At 37.5% G+C, this 23,329-nt stretch overlaps 1 protein-coding gene across 2 annotated transcripts; it reads left to right on the forward strand.

The window, feature by feature from the left end:
• Positions 1 to 1,081: 1,081 nt before the first annotated feature.
• Positions 1,082 to 20,568, forward strand: MAT2B (methionine adenosyltransferase 2 non-catalytic beta subunit). Of its 2 annotated transcripts, none has more exons than XM_026510925.4 (7): positions 1,082 to 1,472; positions 10,462 to 10,656; positions 12,510 to 12,624; positions 12,816 to 12,968; positions 15,465 to 15,658; positions 16,665 to 16,778; positions 17,119 to 20,568. In XM_026510925.4, exons 1-7 carry the CDS (start codon positions 1,443 to 1,445, stop codon positions 17,287 to 17,289), a joined length of 972 nt encoding a protein of 323 aa, XP_026366710.1. In that variant the 5' UTR covers positions 1,082 to 1,442; the 3' UTR covers positions 17,290 to 20,568. The 2 variants fall into 2 exon arrangements, with proteins under 2 accessions (XP_026366710.1, XP_026366709.1); XM_026510924.4 differs by lacking the exon at positions 1,082 to 1,472 and adding an exon at positions 3,705 to 3,880.
• Positions 20,569 to 23,329: the final 2,761 nt, after the last annotated feature.

Genomic DNA, 23,329 nt, shown 5'->3' on the forward strand with positions numbered 1-23,329 from the left:
ATTTCACTTATTTATTTAAGAGAGAGAGTGTGAGAGCAGAGGGAAGAGCAGAGAAGAGTGAGAGGGAGAGACTCTCAAGCATACACCCTACTGAGCATTGAGACCCTAAGATCATGCCCTGCGCAGAAACCAAGAGTGGGTCACTTAACCACTGAGCCACCCAGGTGCCCATGATGCATTTTTTAAAAAAAGTTATTTATTTATTTAAATAATCTCCATGCCCAACGTGGGGCTTGAACTCACCACTTGGAAATCAAGAGTCACATGCTCCACCAACTGAGCCAGCCAGGGCCCCCTCAACTTTGTGATTTTAAACAGTTTCAGTATGGGTTCTTTAAATATTCTGACTATAAGTCCTTTTCAGATATATGTATAAAGATTTTGCCCCTGCCTCCCAGTTTGTGATTTGCTTATTCATTTTCTTAATATTGTTGATGGATATGTTATTTTGATAAAATGTATCATTTTAACATTGCATAGTTCTCCATGACTACAGACCTTCTGCTTGTCTCATAGAGTTTACTATGTGCTGTGTGCTCAAAGTGTCTAGAATATAGAGTTAAGTGGGTTTTTTTTTTAACTCTATCTAAATAGCATTTTGTTGTTGTTGTTCTTAAATTGTTATAAATCCATAGTCCAGAACAGTGGTTCAAAATTTAATTGGGTATAATCATTGTCCTTGAAATTGTTAAAAATAAGATTACTGGGCTTAACTCCTACAGAATGATTTTGTTTCGTAAGTTCTGTGCTACAGGCAGATTTGTGAATCATTCATCTAGAACTCCTTAATGCTTGGCCAAACTTAAAGCTACTCCACCTACCATTTTCTCAGTCCGAAGGCAGCATAATGTTAATAGAAATGACCTGTTGCATTTTAACTGTTGGGTGCTGTTACCACCAGTGCCTTTTACTGTCCTTTGAAATAGTTAATTAGGAGGCACTGGGCAGAAAAAGGACTGAAAAACTTTACTAAGATTCTGTTGCAATTAAGGCATAACTGAATAAAATATTTCAGAACACGAATCAGTTGCATGATCTGCATGCTTTCCAACTGTGAGCTCTTGCTTTTCTTCTGCAAGAGAAAATTGCAGCAAGTCTTCACAGGAAGTTTTTTGTTTCTTTGTTTCTTCTTCTTTTTAAAATAAATTGGTTCTCCTAATGGTTTTGCTAATGGACCCTAACTTGACATGCAATTAAACATGAAACTTCTCATTGGGTATTTTCAAGACTGCCAGGGGGAATCAGCTGCCAGTTTACTGCAATGTGGAAAACGGCATGAGATTCTGGGATTGGAATCAAAATGCTAATTTAAAAGGTCGAGTGAAGCTGAGGCTCACGTTTTTGCGTGCCTGCGCTCTCTTCAGGCAGAACAAAGACCCAGGCAGAAGAGGCAGAGGCTGAGACTCATCCCAAATCTGTTTTCCTGAGATAATTTTGGAATCATGCCTGAAATGCCGGAGGACATGGAACAGGTAAGAGCTAGCTTTTCCAGAAATGAAGCAGTCTGGAGTTAGTTTCTTTAAAAAGCATCCCAGTGAATGTCTGGTAAAAACCACAAGGGTGTGTTAAAAAAAGAAAAAAAAGAAGCGGGTGTCATTCATTTCTGTAAAACATGTAACTTTGGAATATGGAAGAATAAACCAACTTAATTATTGACCCTGGGAACCATGTTTTGAAGAGCTCAGCTAAGTCTCATTAATTGACAAAAATAAAATGCAAAACAGAACAGTGGTTTCATTTACCAGATTAAATGCAATGATGTAGGTGAAGGTTCTATATAAGTAAGGATTTTATCTATAATTGTGTGCTCCAGCCTTTCTTTGTCTAAGCATGAACTGAATCTGCTAACATAACTTTAGCTCCAGACTGCTCTCTCCGAATTTATACTTAGCCACCACAGGAACTTGGATATTGTCTGTACAACGATGGCATTTTTGTGCACAAACTTTCATCTTTAAAGAGAATGAATAAAAACTATACATGAACATATGCCTCTAGAACTAAACTGTTTACCTGGGAGGTATCAAACCAGATTCTCAAAGGTAGACAAGAAAACTCTTGTTCCTAACTCTGGACAAGGCTGCTCTGAGAAGAAAAAAATTAGTAATTGCATATGCATGTCCTTAAATCTTCGCACTGTACACTTAATTTTTTCTTCTTACCAGAACGATCAGGTTGCCTCAGCCATTGCATCTAGAAATTAACAACACCAACAAAAATCCCAGTTTTTAAACCGGAGGATTAGGAAGATCTGGAATTTGCCTCCCCTACCCACCCACCCACACTCACCTTTTCTTTGTCTGCAGATTATGAATGTTTAATGCTGGGGCAGTCCTCTCAAGGACTCTCTGAATAATGCTAAACTGACTAACAGTAAACAGAGTAAAAATAAACATCGGGAAGTGAGGGGCTTCAGGCTCTCTTCCCCCACCGTTCCAAAGAAAGATTGTTTACTCGAATAAAGAAATGAATTCCTGTTGGGGGGTGGGGTAGAAAGGAAATTCACGGGGGCTCAGACAAAGAAAAACTTTTTCAAAAGGCTGCTTAGTCTTTGGCTCTGAAATAAACCAAAAGGGATTATAAAAATAAGGCCTTTTAAGAAAAATCCAATACGCGGTCACGCCTGTGGGCGACTTTTAAGTCTTGTCTCCGGCGTGTCTGGGTGAGAACACTCGGGACTGTTGGGTGCAATGCTGGCGAACCCTACACGTTCCATGGCGGGTTTTTTCCTGAGTAAATTTCACAGGCGTCCCGGCCGACAGGAATTTTGCTGTTTCGAGCTGGGAAGGAAACCAGTTGCCTGCGAGGTCTTTCTCCGCACTCAGGGTTGTTGTTCTGATTCGCTACTTTTAAGAAGCCATGCAAGTGGTGGAGAGTCTAGCATTACTCTCCCGGCTTGGCTTCTTATTTAATTTGCAGTGGTTGTGGAGGCCAAGCTCGCGGAGCCCGACGGCGAAGTTCCTGATGGGATTGCTTCTCAAAGGGGGTCGGATGGGCTCTGGACTCCTGTTCATTCCGCTAAAATGTAGAGTCCCTGGCTCTATTACCAGATTCTCGTTTTGTATTTATGGGTACAGTCCGAGAATCTGTGTTTTGAAGAGGCACCCGGATAATTCCTCCCCCTACCGGCCCCCTTTTTATTTTTAACTAGTTAAAAATAGTTTGACTTATTTTGAATTTCACACGTACCACTTTTTAGCATCCCAGAAAGACAAATGGCTTGTTGAGGTGTTAATGACTCAGATGCCAACACTTGTATTTTTATTCTTTGTCTTTCTAATACTCTGAAAAAAACACTCCTAATGCTGCAGAGATAGATGTCCACTGTCCTCCCTCCTCTCCGTCTTCCCCAAACCCACCTCCTGGCTTTAAAATGTTTTCTCCTACTTTATGTATTACATGCCCAGTTGATTCTTATGCACTGCGCAGTCTGGAAACTTGAAACTCTAGGCGATCCAATTCAATCCTTCCCTAGTCTAGAACAAAGACAGAGAGAGAAAAAAGTACATAAAATAGACAACCCCTCCCCAAACAAAACTTGAATTCACTGCGTAAGGCCAAGGCCTTTGTTTTATGTATCCCTTTAAGAGTTGGCGAGTGGGCTGGGAGCGTACCGAACGCGCCCGCCCCCTTTCTGGGGCATCGGCTGAGCGTGGCCAATCAACGGTCCAGGCCTTGGCGGCGGAAGCCGGAAGCGGAGAGCGGGGGCCGGCCCGGACCTAGGGAGGCGGGCCGAGGGCGAAGGAGCTGCGGCCCGTGGCGATCCTGGGCTGGAGGAAGTGGCGGTCGCTGCGGCGGCGGCGCGAAGACGGCGGGCATGGTGGGGCGGGAGAACGAGCTCTCCATCCACTTTGTTCCCGGGAGCTGCCGGCTGGTGGAGGTGAGGGAGTCGGCCTGGGGGTCTCGTAGGAACCGGGAATGCAGAGGGGAACGAGCGTGGGGGTTCGATTTACCCTGCGCATTCTGCAGGAATCGAGCCCCCGGCTCTGAGTCGCCCTAGCACCTCCTTCCCAGCTCTGGGAGGAGAGGGCGGTGCCACCGAGTTTGTTTACCCCCGTGCTCACCCGTCAGTGTTTGCTCTTCCAGTCCTTCGGCAGGAAACGAGTAGGTCTGGTTTCACTCTGGTTCTTCTGTCTCCCCTCCCAGGAACGAAGAAGGGCTTTTCAGAGTTCTTTCGGTTTTGTTTTATCTCTCTGAATTTTTTTCATTCTTTGTTCGTATCTCTCAATCTTACCAGTTCTTATCTAAGAAGGAGAAAGTGTTTTTTTAGAAATAGCAGATTTGGAGATGACAACTTACTGAACTCTTATCTTAGTGCAAGGCACTATGTTATGCACTTTACATGCATTATTAATCGTCATAACTGTGAGATACTGTTTTTGCTCCATTTTGCAGATGAGAAGATTGAGGTTTACATGATGAGTTCTTCGTCCAAGTTAATTCAGTAAGCTTGGAGCCGAGATTCAGATACAAATCTCTTTCACTTTCTCAGGCTTCGAACCGCCATGGAGGTTACGTAAAGAAAGATTGTTACTGTGGGAGAGCTATTCCAGACATCCCCCTCCTCCATTCTTTCTTGTATTTCATTCTAGGCCTCCCAGCCTTCAATCCACAGGCTATATCTAGCAATGGGGAAAAGAAGAATGTTAATGCCTAGACCGATGTGTCTTGGCGGAAATAAGAAAAGATAGGGGAGATGACTGTTCTTGATATTGCAGAATTTTTATGCTTCCGAGATGTAGTATATTTAGTGTTTCTAATCACTTTGCGGTTTGGGGGGTAAAGTTAGGCTAAATGGACTATTTAAACTTCTGTGTTGTTCCTATGTGCTCCCCAAAGTACTGAATGCATAATAATGTTACATGTTGTTTACATATATGCCTCGGTGTGTGTAAAGCTTAATCTTTTTTCACAGTAGGAGTTCAGTAGACTAATGAGAATAGGTTTTCATGATTTCCTTCACTAAAAATGATGCACCCTAAATCTTTTTTTTTTTTTTTAGATTTTTTTATTTTAAAATAATCTGTACACCCATCGTGGGGCTCAAACTCACAGCGCTGAGATCAAGAGTCTAAAGCTGTACAGACTGAGCTGGCCAGGGGTCCCCAGCCTAAATCTTGACACATATTTACAGCTCTCTCAAAACATGTAGAATTAAAATTGACTTGTGAGAAGGAGGATGCATTACAGCTTACATCGGAGAAGGCGACTGTAGTGGTACCTGTTAAGACGGTCTTGTAGGGTAGAAATAGGGTGACAGTAGCAGTTAGACCAGTGTCACCTAGGTAGTCACAGAATCTTGAGTTTTTTAGAGTCCAGTAATGTCTGCTCAGAGATCTGCTTCCAGGGGAATGTTGTATGAGGATTAATTAAAGAAATGAATAGGAAACTGCCAAATTTAAGAGGTTCTAAAAATAACAAAGTATTGTATTTACCACTAAAATTTAAGAAGATCTCTATTTAGATGTTAGTGGTGTCTCATTCTTTTTTTAGGACATTTTTTAGTAGAAGGTAATGTAGGTGTGCTAAGGAGAAATCACTGTCCCGGAGTAGTGTTAGATCATTTTGAAAGAGCCGTTTATCCCTTTACCTGTAGTTTGGTATTATTTGATTAGGTAACGTAATAAGAGTGGTACCTCTACATTTATTTATATGTTTTTAATTTTTTGAGAATTCTTTTGGTGTCTGTAAATCTGGTCACTTGTAGTCCTGTACTTTTTTTTTTTTTTTTTATTTCCTTCAAGATTTTATTTATTTGACAGAGAAAAAGCACAAGCAGGGGGAGCAGCAGGCAGAGGCAGAGGGAGAAGCAGGCTCCATCCCAGGACCCTGGGATCATGACCCAAGCCAAAGGCTTAACCAGCTGAACCACCCAGGCGCCCCTAGTTCTGTACTTCTGAGTGTTTATGTAGTTAGAGGCAAATACATTCAGAGTAACTTAAAGTGATGCTTGATACTTTACATATAATAGAAATTAAGAAAGTCGACTTTTCAGGCAGATAATATTTTCAACTCTGTTGTGATTTGGGTTAACTACAGCTTCTTCATTCTGAATTCTTTGAAGTGGATGGACATTCCAGTGTCTTGCAGGACTAAAATATTTTGTAACAGTCCAAAGTAATTTTTTAGAGGAATTTCATTCCTTTTCTTTAAAAAAAAAAAAAAATCATGGGCGCCTGGGTAGTGCAGTCGTTAGGCGTCTGCCTTCGGTTCAGGGCATGATCCTGGCGTTCGGGGATCGAGTCCCACATCAGGCTCTTCCTCTGGGAGCCTGCTTCTTCCTTTGGGGCGCCTGGGTGGCTCAGTCGTTAAGCGTCTGCCTTCAGCTCAGGGCGTGATCCCAGAGTCCTGGGATCGAGCCCCGCATCGGGCTCCCTGCTCTGCTGGGAGCCTGCTTCTTCCTCTCCCACTCCCCCTGCTTATGTTCCTTCTCTCGCTGGCTGTCTCTCTCTCTGTGTCAAATAAATAAATAAAATCTTAAAAAAATAAAAAAATAAAATAAAAAAATAAAAAATAAAAACTGCTTTTAAAAAGCTTCAGGTGGATTTTTGTTTATATATAGAAAGTCAAAAATAGATATTTTTGTTTGGCATCTTTTAATTTTAGAGTGAGGCATATTTTATTTGCCAACCACCAATAAACTTTCAGTTTATGACAAAAATCTTGTCTTGGCTCCTATGGTGGTGACAGAAGGTGCTCATTGAGTCTCTAGAGAGAACTCTGTGAGAAGAGGAAAAATTACTTTAAGTAAATGAAGCTCCTTTCACTCTTTTCAGTTGCCTCTGTGTTAAGGATAATATGGAAAATGTTAGAATTGTAGAACTGTAAAGCTGGAAGAGCCTTAGTCATCTTGTCCACATGCCTCATTTTACTAATAAGGAATTTGATCAATAGAGCTTTCAGTAACTTCTCAAAACCACATTTTGTGGCAGAATAGTTAAAATTTAATCATTATGAAATCAAATAGAAGGTCAGAGGTTTAAGACAAAACTCAGTATGTGTTTGGCTGGACCATAGAAGCTAGAAAAAGTTCTGGGCCCAACCTTTTCCATTTATTGTCGGTAAAGCCTTTAACATCTCTGGACTTCAGATTCCTCAGTTTGGAAATATTTTTGCCCTGCTTGTCTAACAAGGCTATTCTTATGATCAGAAGGTATGATGTAGGCTTACACATAACAGTCGATAGTTTTCAAATATAAGATTGTGCAGTATCATTTCCGTTTTAGGAAATGCTTGCATTTCAGATCTCTGTTCTTTTTAATAAAGAAAATTCTTGAGCATTGACGTCTGACCATTGGGTACCATGGACTGTTTCCTCTTTTCTTCTAGGGACCTTACAAATTACCCCAGGCTATAAGGACATAAGATTGTATTTTTTCCACGCAACCTCGTCCTTTTTTAAAGTTAAGTATATTAAATTCCCTAAGAGCCTTGCTGTCCTTGTAATTTAATACTGTATTTTATCAAGTCTAAGATGTACTTGATTATAAGATCATCTGGGCTCTGATTTTAAGATGCACTAAAAAGCAAAAGACACTGCCAGACTATGACACAGTAATAAGATGCATCTCTTTCATTCAACAGGGATGTTAAAATGAGGGAAAAGTGTGCTTCACAGAATCAGTGAAGTACGCAGAGATCTGAATCCAATGTTAGTAACCTTTGTGGAATACATATAGTTGTTCTTTGACTTTGTTTTTGTTTTCCTTTTTTTAACGGGAGAAGAGGGAAGGAAAGATGTTGCTACTAGAAAGGTAGATGACAATTTTTTGGTTTCTTTGTATAAGTTAAATTTTTCTTTAGGAAAACCTTGGACTTTTCCTGGAGTTCAAGATTGTGCTTCTCAAAGGGCAGTTCCCAAATCACTGTCTTCAGCACATTACTGGGAACTTGTTAGAAATGCAGATTATCAGGACTTATCCCGGATGTACCAGATCTGAAAGCCTTGAGCATGATTCTTATACATAGTGAAGCCTAAGAACCTCCAACTAAGAACTGTTATATATTCCTTTCCTTCATTACTGTGAAGTAATAAAAAGTGAGAAACTCAGAAGAAACCAAATCATAGCTCTCTTACATTTTCCCAGGGATCTTTATGGTATTTATCCTGTGTAAATTGTTTTCTGATTGTATCTACTAGACTTGGCATGTTTTCTCTTCTTTACAAATCAGTCTTTGTAGAGCTGTTTTCTTGCCAAAATTCAAAGAAAATATTTTGCTGGCTGAAATCCTTGTTTTCATAGATCAATTGGCTTAGAGCCAACTTTTACAACAGACAGCCTAGACGATTTTTCCTTCAATTTTTAAAATGTTTTAAAACTAAGGAAAAAATACCTTTAAGAGTTTACCATCATGTGGTTTCTTTCTTTTTTTTTTTTAAGATTCTATTTATTTTAGAGAGAGCAAGAGAGCACGTGTGCAAGTGGGGGGAGGGAGAGGGACAAGCAGGCTCCACCAGAGGCCCAGCCTGGGGCTCAATCACACTACTTGCAGATCATGACCTGATCAGAAACCAAGAGTTGGATGCCTAATCGACTGAGCCACCCTGGGGCCCCCCCTTTATGCTATTGCTGTCAGCCCCTTTCATTTCAAATTTTCCTGTGGTAGGTATACCTACCTTGGGTGGCTTTTTTCTTTTCTTATCTTTTCTTTCTTTTTTTTTTGGCTTTTTTCTTTTTAAAGATTTATTTATTTCAGAGAATGCGTGCGAATAGGCGCGCACATGCAAACTGGAGGGGCAGAGGGAGCAGGAGAGAGAATCTCAAGCAGACTCCCTGCTGAGTGTGGAGCTCAACACTGGGCTCAGTCTCATGACTCTGAGATCAGGACCTGAGCTGAAACAAAGCATCAGACATCTAACTGACTGTGCCACCCAGGCACCCTGTGGTGGCCTTCTTTAAAAAAAAAAAAAAAAAAAAAAAAAAGCATAGTTCTAAATTATTCTGCTGAACTAAGGACTAACAAAGAAAGTTTATCTTTAGTTATTGTATGCTTGTTTAAAAATTTTTTTTTAAAGACTTTATTTATTTGAGAGAGAGGGAGCAAGAGAGAGCATGAGCTGGGGGAGAGGGAGAGGGAGAAGCAGATTCCCCCCTGAGCAGGGAGCCTGATACAGGACTGGGTACCAGGACCCTGGGATCATGACCTGAGCGAAAGGCAGATGCTTAACCGACTGAGCCATCCAGGCACTGTACTTGTTTAAAGTTTTTGACAGCCCAGAATAGGTGACTATAACAACACTTGAAATAAAAAGACCCCAAATTGAAAAAATATAATACATCTTTTTTTTAAGTAGGCTCCACACCCAACTTGGGCTTGAACTCATGACCCTGAGATCAAGAGTCACACGTTGTACCAACTCAGCCAGCCAAGTGCCCCTAATAAAACTTTTTATTGGTGGTTTTTAAAATTGTAAATGTTGGTTTTATTCAGAGTTTGGGACATTTGGTGTTACCCATCTTGGGAAGAAAGGAAGTATTTAAACTGCTTTGGAAACAACTTTTTTTTCCTAAATAGTAGTTCCTTTTAATTTCATTGTCTAAGGAATTTTTTCTTTTTCATATAAGAACACAGAGTAGTTTAAAATATTTTAGTTTCTTTTTCTTTTTTTCCCTTTTTTTTTTTGTGTTAGGGTCCCTCTCCTGCTCTGCGTTAGTTTTAACTGGTTAGTTTTTTAAAACTGTTATTTTAAACTGGTCTCTTAGGTAAATTTAGAGTTAACTCAGGAACATTTACCAGTTTGCTTAAACTTGGAATATTATTACTGTAAGGACCACATGTATTTTTCCTCCACATTAATTCCTGTGAAATGTGAGTTCTCTAACTCAGACCTATCAGAATATGATAAATCAATGAGATTTGAAAAAAACTTGGGATTACAAACTGAAGACCAAAATTGTCAACTTGTGAATATATTGATGGAATACAGCCAAATAGTTAAACAGGGCATTAAAAATTAGTAAGCTTCACACTAATTGTGCATTTTCATAAACTGGAGAATGTAATTAAAATTGCTGTTTATTCATTTGGACATCATTGATCATTAAAATAAGATTTTCTGTTATTAACAGGAAATCGGGGCACCTGGCTAGCTCAGTCAGTGGAGCATGTGAGTCTTAATCTCGGGGTTGTAAGTTAGAGCCCCATGTTGGGTGTAGAGTTACTTAAAAATAAAATATTTATTTAAAAAAAACAGGAAATCTAAATCTGTTTGATTAGGTATATCCTTAAAATATCATCTTATGTTCTTTTTCATGGATAGGATTAATAAAACCTTTTCTTAAGTGGTATAATTATTGCTGTAGCTTGATCTTCATTCTAACTTAAGAATTGTCTAGTAGATCTGGGATATGAAGCAAACTACTTAGACTTGAAGTACTTAGTGAACAATGATGATAACTAATTTTGTAGAGAGAATATTTTCGAAGTAAGTAATCCTTTTTTCTCCCACTCACCTTTTAGGAGGAAGTTAACGTCCCCAGTAGGCGGGTTCTGATTACTGGTGCAACTGGACTTCTTGGCAGAGCTGTGTATAAAGAATTTAAGCAGAATAATTGGCATGCCTTTGGCTGTGGTTTTAGAAGAGCAAGACCAAAATTTGAACAGGTTAATCTTTTGGATTCTGAAGCGGTTCATCACATCATTCATGATTTTCAGGTATGGTTGAGTCTGTTTATTTTAACACAGAAATAAACTATACTAAGATTTGTCTATAAACTCTATTAAGAATTGTCTGGATGATTTAGAAAATGTTCTTGCTCTCAAGGAAATTACAGTACTTAAGCTCTAACCTATTAAGCAGCAAGAGTACGTAGTTGACCCTTGAACAGTGCAGGGTTTAGGAGTGCTGACCCCTGCACAGCTGAACATGTATGTATGACTTTTTACTTCCCCAGAACTTAACTACTAAGAGCCTACTATTGACTGGAGCCTTAGCAATAACATACATAGTTGATTAACACATATTTTGTATACGTGTTATATATTGTATTCTCACAATAAAGTAAGCTAGGGAAAAGAAAATGTTACTGAGAAAATATATTTATGGTATTCTATTTATTTTTAAAAAATCAGAATGTAAGTAAACTGATGTAATTCAAACCCATGTTCTACGGTCAATGGTACAGTGCACTTTCTTTTGTTGTTTTTTCTGTACGCATGGCAAAGTATATGCAGTCCTTAAAAAGATTGGGTTGAAACATAGGTTTACAAAACTTGGAAATTTTATAAAAAGCATTTTATGAAAAGCTTATGTTTGTGAGGTTCTCTTGTTAAGTATGACTTTCTATGCAAATGCCTTTTTAATATTACTGTAAACCTTACAACACTGCAAAGTAGATATTATCATTTCCATGTTAGAGATGACAAAGGCTCAGGTTAAATAACTTGTTGACCGTTGCTGCAGAAAAGTTACTGAAAAATTTAGGTTCTTTTCTATCTCTGATCAAATTGAGAGTTAAAGTTCTTTTCAGTAATGTCCAAGGGACACCTGCATCAGAATCAACTTGGGGAACTTCTTCTTTAGGTCTCACTCCCAGAGATTTTAATTCAGTTAGTCTGTGTGGGGCCCAGGACATTTAAAGATGTACCCCAGATTATGCACATTCAAATTTTAAAACAACTCTAAGATTATGCTTCCTCAATAGTTGTTAAGGAAGGAGTTAGTTTGGTGTGTTTGTACATTAGCCCTGCCTGTCAGTGGTTTTACCAAATCTTCACCTTGCCTCATCTCTGGGAAGTAGATGCCCTTTCTTTACAAAGGACCCTGTGCATTCCTCTAGCTTCAGTCTTTTTTCTTTTTTTCCTTTTTTTTTTTTTTTAAGTAAGCTCTAGGCGCAACATGAGGCTCACTACCCCAAGATCAAGAATCGCATGCTCTACTGACTGAGCCAGCCAGGTGCTCCCATTCCTATATCTTGATGTCTGTCACATAGTCCTGAAACAATCTCTTTACACATCCTTCTTTTCCAGTAGGTTATGAAATCCTTGCTCCTTGCACAGTGGCTTCGTATATAGCTGACATACTAAATACTCAACTGGGAGTAGTTTTTATGGATGGTTGACATTCTTTAAATGATTGGTCTAAGAGATTTGAATTTATGAACTTAATTTGTAATTGGTATTCTTTTAACATAGATTAATTAAATATTTAGGTCCTGTTAATTACATAAATGTTAGCTCTTTTCTCCCATCCAAATTGGAGAACAAAGCTTATTTTGAGAAATAATAGTTGTTGACTCTTGAGTTTGTCTGGTTTTGCCTAGGGATTACTAAATTGCTCTTTTCTTTTCAGGGCCTACATTTATTTTAAGGAAGTTTGAAACTTGAAAAAAGGAAGCATGACAAAACTATTACAGCAATTCTAAAAAAAAAAAAAATTACAGCAATTCTTTAGTTGAAGGAATGTCAATTTAACAAACCTTTTTTATGAATTGAGTTACTGTTGGAAGGCTGTAGCTCCCCTGTTTTACTCCTTTTGGGTTAACAATACATCAATGTTTAACTTCCAGCCCCATGTCGTAGTACATTGTGCAGCAGAGAGAAGGCCAGATGTTGTCGAAAATCAGCCAGATGCTGCTTCTCAACTTAATGTGGATGCTTCTGGGAATTTAGCAAAGGAAGCAGGTAATGATGACTTTATAAAATCTTCATAAAATATTAAATAATTGCTGAGTTTATAAAGATTAAAGTTTTCTAGGTCACTTATAAGAATTTGTTTATATATAATGAATAAGCTATCATAAATGCCAGTACAGAGTGATGTTATGTAATAATTTAATAGATTCTTTTCTTTCTTTTATGTCTGTCTTTTTTAGCTTCGATTGGAGCATTTCTGATCTACATTAGCTCAGATTATGTATTTGATGGAACAAATCCACCTTATAGAGAGGAAGACGTACCAAGTCCCCTAAATCTGTATGGCAAAACAAAATTAGAAGGAGAAAAGGCTGTCCTAGAGAACAATTTAGGTAAGACACAATTTCTGTAGCTCCTGATAGTTTTGACTGCTGAGGATTCCTTTTATATACATATATATCTATATCTATATCTATATATCTATATCTGTGGAGATACATCATATATATATATATGTGGTATGCTATATATAAAACATATAAAATTTTGAAAAAATTAAGGAGCATAAATCATTGGAGAAAAATTAGAGAATATAGTTAATAAAAAAAGAAAAATAAGAATTTTAGAAATCATGAAGAATTCACAAATCCTTCCAGGGGCACCTGGCTGTCTCAGTCAGTAGAGCACGTAACTCTTGATGATTTTGGGGTCATGAGTTCAATCCCTATATTGGATATAGAACTTACATTAAAAAATGTTACTGTATAAAGAAAAGAAATCTTATAAATATTTATAATGAACTTTCAAAAAACAGGTCCATATAATTTTTCCTAGATTGAGGCATTTGTTATTTTTTGTACAGTTTTTAAATTTCTTTTTTTTGAAGGTAGGGAGAAAGGGAGAGGTTGGGAGGGAGGGACAGATGGAGAGGGAGAGAGAGAATCTCAGGTTGGCTTCATACCCATTGTGGAGCCCAACGCAGGGCTTGATCTCACAACCCTGTGATCATGACCTGAGCCGAAATCAAGAGTCAGATGCTTAACTGACTGAGCCACCCAGGTGCCCCGGGTTTTTAAATTTCTATTTGTATGGCTCTTCTTTTCCCCATGTGTGTTTGTGAATACATACACATACATATGTGCTGAATATAAAAAGTATACCCTTATTGAAAAAAATTAAAAAGAAATCAAAATTGTAAAGGGTAGAAGTTCTTTTATAATGCTGGCTCCAAGAAGCACCAGATGTAGTTAGGTATGGAAGCATTTTTTGTGAATTTTTAAAAATGGTGGGTTTGGTTTTATAACCTGGTCCCCCCATATTTGTATTTTAATACATATTGAGTCATCTCTGGATTATCTTTTTCCTATCAGTGGCTGCATAGTACTTGATTTAATGATTCCTTGCACTGCTCTATACTATACAGTCTTTGAGAAGCATCCTGTAGAATAGACACCATATTTAGAGGCACTTAGATTTCCACATTTTGTTTTTTTGGGTTTTTTTTTGTTGTTGTTGTTGTTATTATTAATTATCTTGAAGGAATCATCCTTGAATACATACCTATATGTGGTTATCCAATATGCTAATTTAATTAAAAAGTTAATTTTCAGGGGCGCCTGGGTGGCACAGCGGTTAAGCGTCTGCCTTCGGCTCAGGGCGTGATCCCGGCGTTGTGGGATCGAGCCCCACATCAGGCTCCTCCGCTATGAGCCTGCTTCTTCCTGTCCCACTTCCCCTGCTTGTGTTCCCTCTCTTGCTGGCTGTCTCTATCTCTGTCGAATAAATAAATAAAAAATCTTAAAAAAAAAAAAAGTTAATTTTCAGTTAAAGTGTTAATTATCCAAAGTCTGTTGTAATTGCTCAGTAGGGACCAACATAAAATCTGAATGCTAATAATTCCTTAATGAATGATTTCAAGAATTACGTGGTGAAACACTCATAACTTTTATATAGATTCACCGCTTGTGAATGTGTTGTGTGTGTGCGTTTTCACCAAACTTGTTGAGAATTAGTTGAAATTCACCCCAAAATCTTTCACCATGCTCTTTATCTTTTTTTATCTTTTCTTTTTTCCCCCTAAGATTTATTTATTTCTTTATTTTGGGGTGGGGGAAGGAGCAAAGGGAGAGAATCTTCCCACTGAGCACAGAGCCCTGTCCTGGGCTTGATCTCACAACCCTGAGATCATGACCTGAACCGAAACCAGGGGCAGACACTCAACCGACTGAGCCACCCAGGCCGCCCCTGTGCTATTTATCTTCTAACAAGAATGTTCTTTACATAATTACAGTGTAGTTATCACACTCAGGAAATTTAACATTAATATGATGTTATACTATAATATATCATCTATGTAGGAATTTTCCCACTTGTCTCGATAGTGTCCTTCATTGCATTTTATTTTTTAATCTAGGATTCAAAGATCCCTCATTGCATTTAGTTGTCGTGATCAGTTTAATTTCTTTATTGTTACGATTGTTAAAAGTAATATATAAGAAGACCCCAAATGACAGAGACCTTTAAAAATATTCAGTATAATATTTGTTAAATGGGCATTATTATAGGTGAACTGTGTCATTTTGGTATGTTGCAAGTTTTCTACAACAGTATTTTTTTTTTAAGATTTTTATTTATTTATTTGAGAGAGAGCGTGCATGCGTGCACAAGCAGAGGGAGCAGCAGAGGGAGAGGGAGAAGCAGGTTCCCTGATGTGGTGGGTCTCGATCCCAGGACGCTGGATCATGACCTGAGCTGAAGGCAGACGCTTAACTGACTGAGCCACCTAGGCGTCCATCTGTAACTGTTATTTAAATCCACATACTTTAATTTTATATCAAGACTTAGAACCAGTCAGCTTTAAAAAATTTCCTGTTTTTACTAATTCCTAGGAGCTGCTGTTTTGAGAATTCCTGTTCTGTATGGAGAAGTTGAAAAGCTTGAAGAAAGTGCTGTGACTGTTATGTTTGATAAAGTGCAGTTCAGTAACAAGTCTGCTAACATGGACCACTGGCAGCAGAGGTTCCCCACACATGTCAAAGATGTAGCCACTGTGTGTCGCCAGTTAGCAGAGAAGAGAATGCTGGTGAGAATCTTTGGAAGGAAGAGTTCTTAACTTCTATCAACAAGTGACAAAGTGTTTTTGCTTTCTTTATTATTATATATAATAACATATAGCTTTATAATAATATAAATAAGTAACTACAAGTTTTTATTTAAAACTTTTTTTAAACTACAAGGCGACCGAACAAAAGTAGTTCGCACAAACAAAAGAAGCTTGCACATAGTAGGCTATATTTATGAATAGTAAAAATACTATGCTCTTGTGTTTGAATTTTTTCTCATATACTATGGACCCTGTCATTCTTTTATTGCAAGATGACTAAAATCTTGTATTTTTTCTTCGGATGACAAAATATGTCTAAGAAATCATTCTGTTTAAGATTTATGTAGTGCCAATGAAGAGTCTCCATATGAATTTATAATTTCAGCCATTTTAAGAATGATTTGCAATTTTTTGTTTATAGATATTTGAATAGGAGTTAATTTCAGACATTTGAGAGGGTTGCAACTAACTAGAATATTAATAGAGAAATGAGAGTGATTTATTTTAGAATGTTAATAGTTTTCTATAGTTTTTTAACACAAATTTATATTTTAAATATGTACTATGGGAACTGTTTAAAGATGTCATGTCTTATTAGCTCATACTGCAAAATCATTCTGTTATGTTTTGGTTTTAGCTTAGGATAATTGGAAATACTCATTAAATTGGCCTGTGTTTCCATAAAAATCTGTAATCATTCTTAGGATTTCCACCAAGTAAAATTTGGAGCCATTTATATTTTTATTTAAAAAAAAAAATCTTGAACCTAAATTCTAGAAATTGCTTCTCATATTTAGCTGGGTATATTTATAGGAATTTGATCTTAGGTATCTCATGGGGAGCATTCATTCCAGAAAGGAGTGATGGATTTTAATTCCTGGACTTTTAAATTTGCTTTTTTGTCCTATTATTCCTATATTTTGTCCCTATTATTCTTCTCAACTCAAAAAGTTGAAACTATTTTGAATTTTTATGTCCTTATTAGGATCCATCAATTAAGGGAACCTTTCACTGGTCTGGCAACGAACAGATGACTAAGTATGAAATGGCTTGTGCAATTGCAGATGCCTTCAACCTCCCCAGCAGTCACTTAAGACCTGTAAGTACATGGTGTTTAAAACCTCACTTGTTGAAAGCCCAGATTGATAAAAATTTTTCGTTGCTTTGAAAATATTGGATGACTTCATTTTTTGGTACTAATTAAATTGAACTTTGTATGTTGGTGGTTTATATTGTTACTTATCTCTAAATTATCGTGGACAAGGAAGCCCATGAGTATTGGTGAAGTTTATAGGAAAGGTATTGTCTTGATTATTTATTTGTGTATTTTTCAAGGGATCAAGTCAGATTTTCAGTAAGGGCAAAGTGAAATAAGAGACTATAAAACTGCAACATAGGCTTTTCATTTATTTTTAATTTGTTTTTATTTTTCTTTAAAGATAACTGACAGTCCTGTCTTAGGAGCACAACGTCCAAGAAATGCTCAGCTTGACTGCACCAAATTAGAGACCTTGGGCATTGGCCAGAGAACACCATTTCGAATTGGAATCAAAGAATCACTCTGGCCTTTCCTCATTGACAAGAGATGGAGACAAACGGTCTTTCATTAGTGTATGTGCAGGTTTTTTGTTTTTTTTTTTTAATTGAGAAGTATAGTATGTGGCACTTTTTAAAGAAAAAAAGGAAATAGTTTTGTATGAGTGCTCTTTAATTGTGACTCATGATCTTTCAGGTAAATGATGCTCTTGCACTAGTGAAATCGTCTAAAGAAACTAAGGGCAATAATGCCTCATTTGAAGTAATGATTTTTCTTTTTATCATTTTGTTCTGGCTTAACTTTGTTTGAGTATAGTAAATTATGATTCTTAAATACTTACGAGCCAGGATGAGACAGATCTACTGTAGACTTTTTCTTGGATGAAATGCATTATTCATTCCTATAACCTCTACATTTTCAGGACTTTTGCAACTGTTGACCTTTTTATGTTTTAAAGTGAGTTAAGTAGTATGAAAATCATCGGTGTTCATTATTTGCATTGCTTGAGCTCTGATCAAAATGTTTGAAGAAAGAAACTTTATTTTTGCAACTTACGTGCAGTTTTTAAGCTTGAGATATTTCAACGTGTTATGTATATTGGAACTCCTGTAGCTTGGTGCCTCCTGCTTTTGTAGCAGTGTATGGTGAGCACTTGGCAGAGAGCGTATGTATGTATGTGTATGTATTTTTTTAATATGTGTAAAACTATCCTTTTCACTCCATGTCACTAAGTGATATTTCATATCTGTGGTTATACTAATAATGATGGGCCTTGTAAGTCTTTTGGCCATTCAAGAATAATAATAAATACGTACTGCTGGCATGGTAATGCTTAGTTTTCTTTTATTTACTTTTTAAATGTAAGGACCAAACATCTAAACTCACTGTTATTTTTTTGCTTTATTTTTTAAAAATTACGTTCTTAAATAACATCTGATGCGTATAAGACAATATACTTAATATGAGATATAAATAATAAAATAAACCCTGGTGAACTCTGCTTGAGACCTAGAGTGTTACAGATATTGTATCTACTTGTGGCAACTGATTGTTTTTTAACTAAAGATAACTATGTAATCTTGCAACATATTTACATAGAATGTTCCTTTCGAAGAATGCAGAGTATTTGAACGTATTATCTATACAGAGTAACATTGAGGTGACCTTAGCCTCAAGGATATTTTTTGGTCCTTAATAAGGAATCAGCATGGTGGAATGAAGTGTATGACTTGGCTTCTATTCAGGGGTCACTGAGAACCCTGGTTTTAGATTTTCTGATTTCACTTCCAGGGTATCCTTTCCCTAGGTTATGATTTTATCCTCCATTGGACAAAAAGTATTTTCTAAATTCCTAATTTACTTAGAGTTTTAGGTTTAGAGAGAATCAGGTTTGGATGATTTGTTTAAAGCACCAATTCCCAAACCATGTTATATTTTGTAATTAGGGAAATTTTAGTGGTACCTGACCCCTAACCTGCACTCACTGAAATAGAATTTCTGGAATTGAGAACTGCTAATCTAGTTTTAAATTTTTCCCTGGATGCTTCTAAAGTAGCCAGCCTGGCACTTGCGTTTGGCAACAACTGGATTAAAGCTTTTTTTTTTTTAAGTTACTTCATTGCACATAGTACAAAATCAAAAAGTTTCAGAGTAAAAAAACCTTTCTCATTCTTCTCTAGCTACTGATTTTCGATCTGTGGAAGAAACCAATGTAGATCAGATCCTGGTATGTTTCTGCAGGTACTCTGTATAATAAGAATACACTCATTACATATGTGTGTGTACATACATGTATGTCACTATCCCTTCTTTATACAAATAGTATCATAATATACATTTTTCTGTACTTAATAATATGCTTCAGAGTTTATTCTGTATTAGTTATAAAGAATGTCTATATTCGTTTTTATTTTACTTTTTTCACTTTGAAATTTCAATCCTCTTTTTTTTTTTTTTTAAGATTTTATTTTTAAGTAATCTCTACATCCAACATGGGGCTCAAACTCATGACCCCAAGATCAAGAGTCGCGTGCTCCACCGACTGAGCCAGCCAGGAGCCCCTGAAATGTCAGTCTTAACAGAAAAGTTATCATAATAGCACAAGAGTGTCTGTATTCCCACTTATCAACATTTAGCCACATTTATCCTGTCATTTTCCCTTTCTCTTTACATACACACACAAAGTATGGGTTTTTTCCTGAGCCATTTAAGAGTAAATTGCAGGCATGATTCCTAATCCCCCACCTACTATGCGTCCGTGTGTAATGTCTAAAGATCAGGATGCTCTTCCACATAACCCCATAATCTAACCATCAGAGTCAAGAGATTAACATTGATACAGTAATTATCCACTCCAGACCCCGTTCACGTAAGCTGTGCCAGTAATGTCCTTTATAAGTCTATCCAGTCCAGGATTTACTTGGGGCATTTCTTATCATTTTGTTTCAGCTTCAGCCTGCAGCAGTTATTCAGTGTTTTCTCTTTTGTGATCCTGACTTTTCTGACATCTCTCTTATAAAAGAAACAAATTCACATTGGTACTTCCAATGCCCGTATTGCTCCATTCTTTTCTGTGTAGCTCCATTCTCTGACAGAAATCTAGCTCCCATTATTCTTAATATGCTCACTAATTGGCTCAAGTCATCTATAAAAACCATTCTGATCACACAGTTTTCCTGCCGCCGTCATCACAGACGTCCACGAGCCAGTTGAGCATCCCTGACCCCCAGGCCATGGCCCTGATGACGGTGACCATATCAGTCACTGTACCTAGTTGAAGCCACCCTTCCCCTCCCCCAGCCCATGAGGTGTACTTCACCAACAGCCACAGAAGCTACTACATAGTACCTGCAGAGCACCAAAGAGGAGGAACTAGGTATTCTTTTATGGCAGTATACCTTCCATTGTATCAGTGAATGAACCACAATTTATTTGTTCCTTGATGCAGTTTAGGTTGTGTGGAATTTTAGAGAATGCTTTTAATGAGCCCAATGTATAAAATATTGAAGTTTGTGAGGCTTTCTGTTCTGTATATCCACAGATTATACCTATAAGCTCACAGGTTTATATTCCACAGATCTTGGATGTAGCAGTCTGTGGCGTAAGAATGAATTTAGGAAAAATTCATTACCAAAATGGGAAAAGAGTTTGATATGTATACCTAATGTATGAAGAATAGAATGTATCTTAAATATTTCTCAGACTATTTTTGTTATATGTTTTAAACGCTGTCGTATTTAGTTAAAGGTTTTTGCTTATTTTGGGTTTTAATACAAAATAGTGATCATTTCAGCCACTTTCAGATGGAAATAGGAAACATTCAACTGTCCAATAAAACCTTTGGGAGAAATTATTGTTGGAGTCTAAATTCTCTTTGCAAACCGAATCATATCATTAGCAGTAAATAAGGCAGATTTTATTCAACTGTAGAGGTTAGTCAAGAGAGAATTTTCTGACTTGAGGGGCAGTATTACATATAGCGATAAACAGTCAAATCTGGATTCAAATGTAGTTCCACCACTTGCTTCTGCAAGTTATTTTTCCTTTGAGTTTCAGCTTCTTTTTAGGGTTAAGTGGGAGTAATACTACCTATTTCACAGGTCTATTGTGGAAATGCCTCGAGCACAGATAATTAGCCAGAAGTAGCAGTGGACTTACCAAGTACTTAGGGGAAGGGCTTGGGGGTGTGTGGAGAAGCCTGTGCTTATACCCTCTACAGCTAGCTCCACTTCTGACATAAGACAATAGAGTTTTCCTCCATAAGTAGAATTATAAGTGGGTTTCTTCTTTGTGGTTTTTTTATATTTTCCAAATTTTCTACAATGGGCATACATTTAATATTTCGGAAATTTTAGAAGATTTTTATTTATTTATTAGAGAGCACAAGTGGGGGAGGAACAGAGGAAAAGGGGTAAGTTGACTCTGTGCTGACTCCCACAACGCGGAGATCATGACCCCAGCTAAAATCAAGAGTCAGATGTTTAACTGACTGAGCCACCCAGAAGCCCTTAAAAGATTTTAAAGAGGATAAATTATAAAAACCTCTTTAGCCTAACTGCTTCTGCAGTTCTATATCTTGCCACACAAATGGCAAAATACTTGAATCTGTATGTACCTAATTGTATCTCAAGAAATTGGATGTTAAATTCCTGTCTTTGCAATTGATTTAATTTGTTTATTTTTAAATTTTTATTTTTTTAAGTAGGCTCTACACCCAACATGGGGCATGAACTCCACCCTCAGACCAAGACTTGCATGCTCTACCAACTGAGCCAGCTGGGTGTCTCCCCACCGCTTTTTAAAAATATTATTGTAGGTTTTTGTTTTTTTTTTTAACAATTGATTTAATATCAAAAGATGGCCATGAAATTGCTTAGCTCATTCCCGCAGTTGTTTTGTTTTCTGTGGACCCCATCTTCATTCTGATTTTTGACATACAACATTGAATAATTTTAATTTTTCCCCGGTTTGTTACAGAACTTGAAAAATGTTGCCTTTGAAATGTAAACTTGTTATAGAGGTTTCAAAAAGTTTTCTTAAAAGTTTGTTTATGTAAGTAATCTCTATACCCAATGTGGAGCTTGAACTCATGACCCCCAAGAGCAAGAGTCACATGCTCTTTTGACTGAGCCAGTGAGTCTCCCGGTTTCAAAAAAAAAATTTTTTTTTAAGATTTTATTTATTTGTCAGAGAGAGTGAAGGAGAGAGAGAGAGAGCACAAGCAGTGGGAGCAGCAGGCAGAGGGAGAAGCAGACTCCCGCTGAACAGGGAGCCTGATGTGGGATTCGATCCCAGGACCCTGAGATCATGACCTGAGCCAAAGGCAGCCACTTAACCTACTGCGCCACCTAGGCGTCCCTCAAAATGTTTTAATGTGAGATGCCAGAAGTTATCCAGGGTAAGTCAAACACTTGGGCATGTTGGAGGGCTGGGAGTAATTTTTTATTCTCACCCCCAGGCTTTACGTGCTTAGTGCCTATTAGGTTGTTGGATAGTTGAATTGAAAGAGTGATGAGGGGGGCGCCTGGGTGGCACAGCGGTTAAGCGTCTGCCTTCAGCTCAGGGCGTGATCCCGGCTTTCTGGGATCGAGCCCCACATCAGGCTCTTCCGCTATGAGCCTGCTTCTTCCTCTCCCACTCCCCCTGCTTGTGTTTCCTCTCTCGCTGGCTGTCTCTATCTCTGTCAAATAAATAAAATCTTTAAAAAAAAAAAAGAAAGAGTGATGAGGGTTCTGGCCTTCGGAAATGTTTTATAGTTAGAATTCACCCTGAAACTATAGGACAAGGATGGATGATGGGAAAAATACATGCTATGTGAGATAACACCATATGGAACAGCGCTTTTGTCTGTGTAGTTTGATTACGTGTCTCTCAGCAACATGAGGGATAACCATCTTTAATAATGTCAACCTCAAAACATTCCTAAGTTCTCTTAGTGATTCTTTGCAGATGCATCACCCATGATCCACTTAAGTCAGCTAAACCAAGTTAAAACCTGTCTCCAGCTACAGATGAGCATAGCAGGCCCATCTGGTTACCTACTTAAAAACTGGAAGATTAGAAATCTAACTGAACTTTAGAGAATAAATTGGTTTCATCCCAATCTTAGAAGTAAAAAAAAATGTTTTTAATTGTCGTATGTAGAAAAGTACATAAGATGTATATACAGTTTAAAGAGTAATGATAAACACCATGTACATACACCATGTACAACCCAGGTTAAGAAATAGAACATTATAGGTACTTCAGAACATCTCTATACAGTAGTCCCCCCTTATCTGCGGTTTCACTTTCTGTGGTTTCAGTGACCTGTGGTCAACTGCAGTCCGGAAGCAGATGATCCCCCTTCTGACATATTGTCAGAAGGATAGTAGTAGTCTAATGCTACATCACAATGCCTACATCATTCATCTCATTTCTCATCACATAGGCATTTTCTCATATCATTGTAAGAAGTGAGTATGGAACAATAAGATATTTTGAGAGAGAAACTACATTCACATAACTTTTCTTTTACAGTATATTATTATAGTGCTAGTGTTAACCTCTTACACTGCCTATTTATTAATTAAACTTTATCAAAGGTATGTATGTATAGGGGAAATAGTATACCT

Source organism: Ursus arctos, unplaced genomic scaffold, assembly GCF_023065955.2.
Source record: "Ursus arctos isolate Adak ecotype North America unplaced genomic scaffold, UrsArc2.0 scaffold_15, whole genome shotgun sequence".
Taxonomy (NCBI): Eukaryota; Metazoa; Chordata; class Mammalia; order Carnivora; family Ursidae; genus Ursus; species Ursus arctos.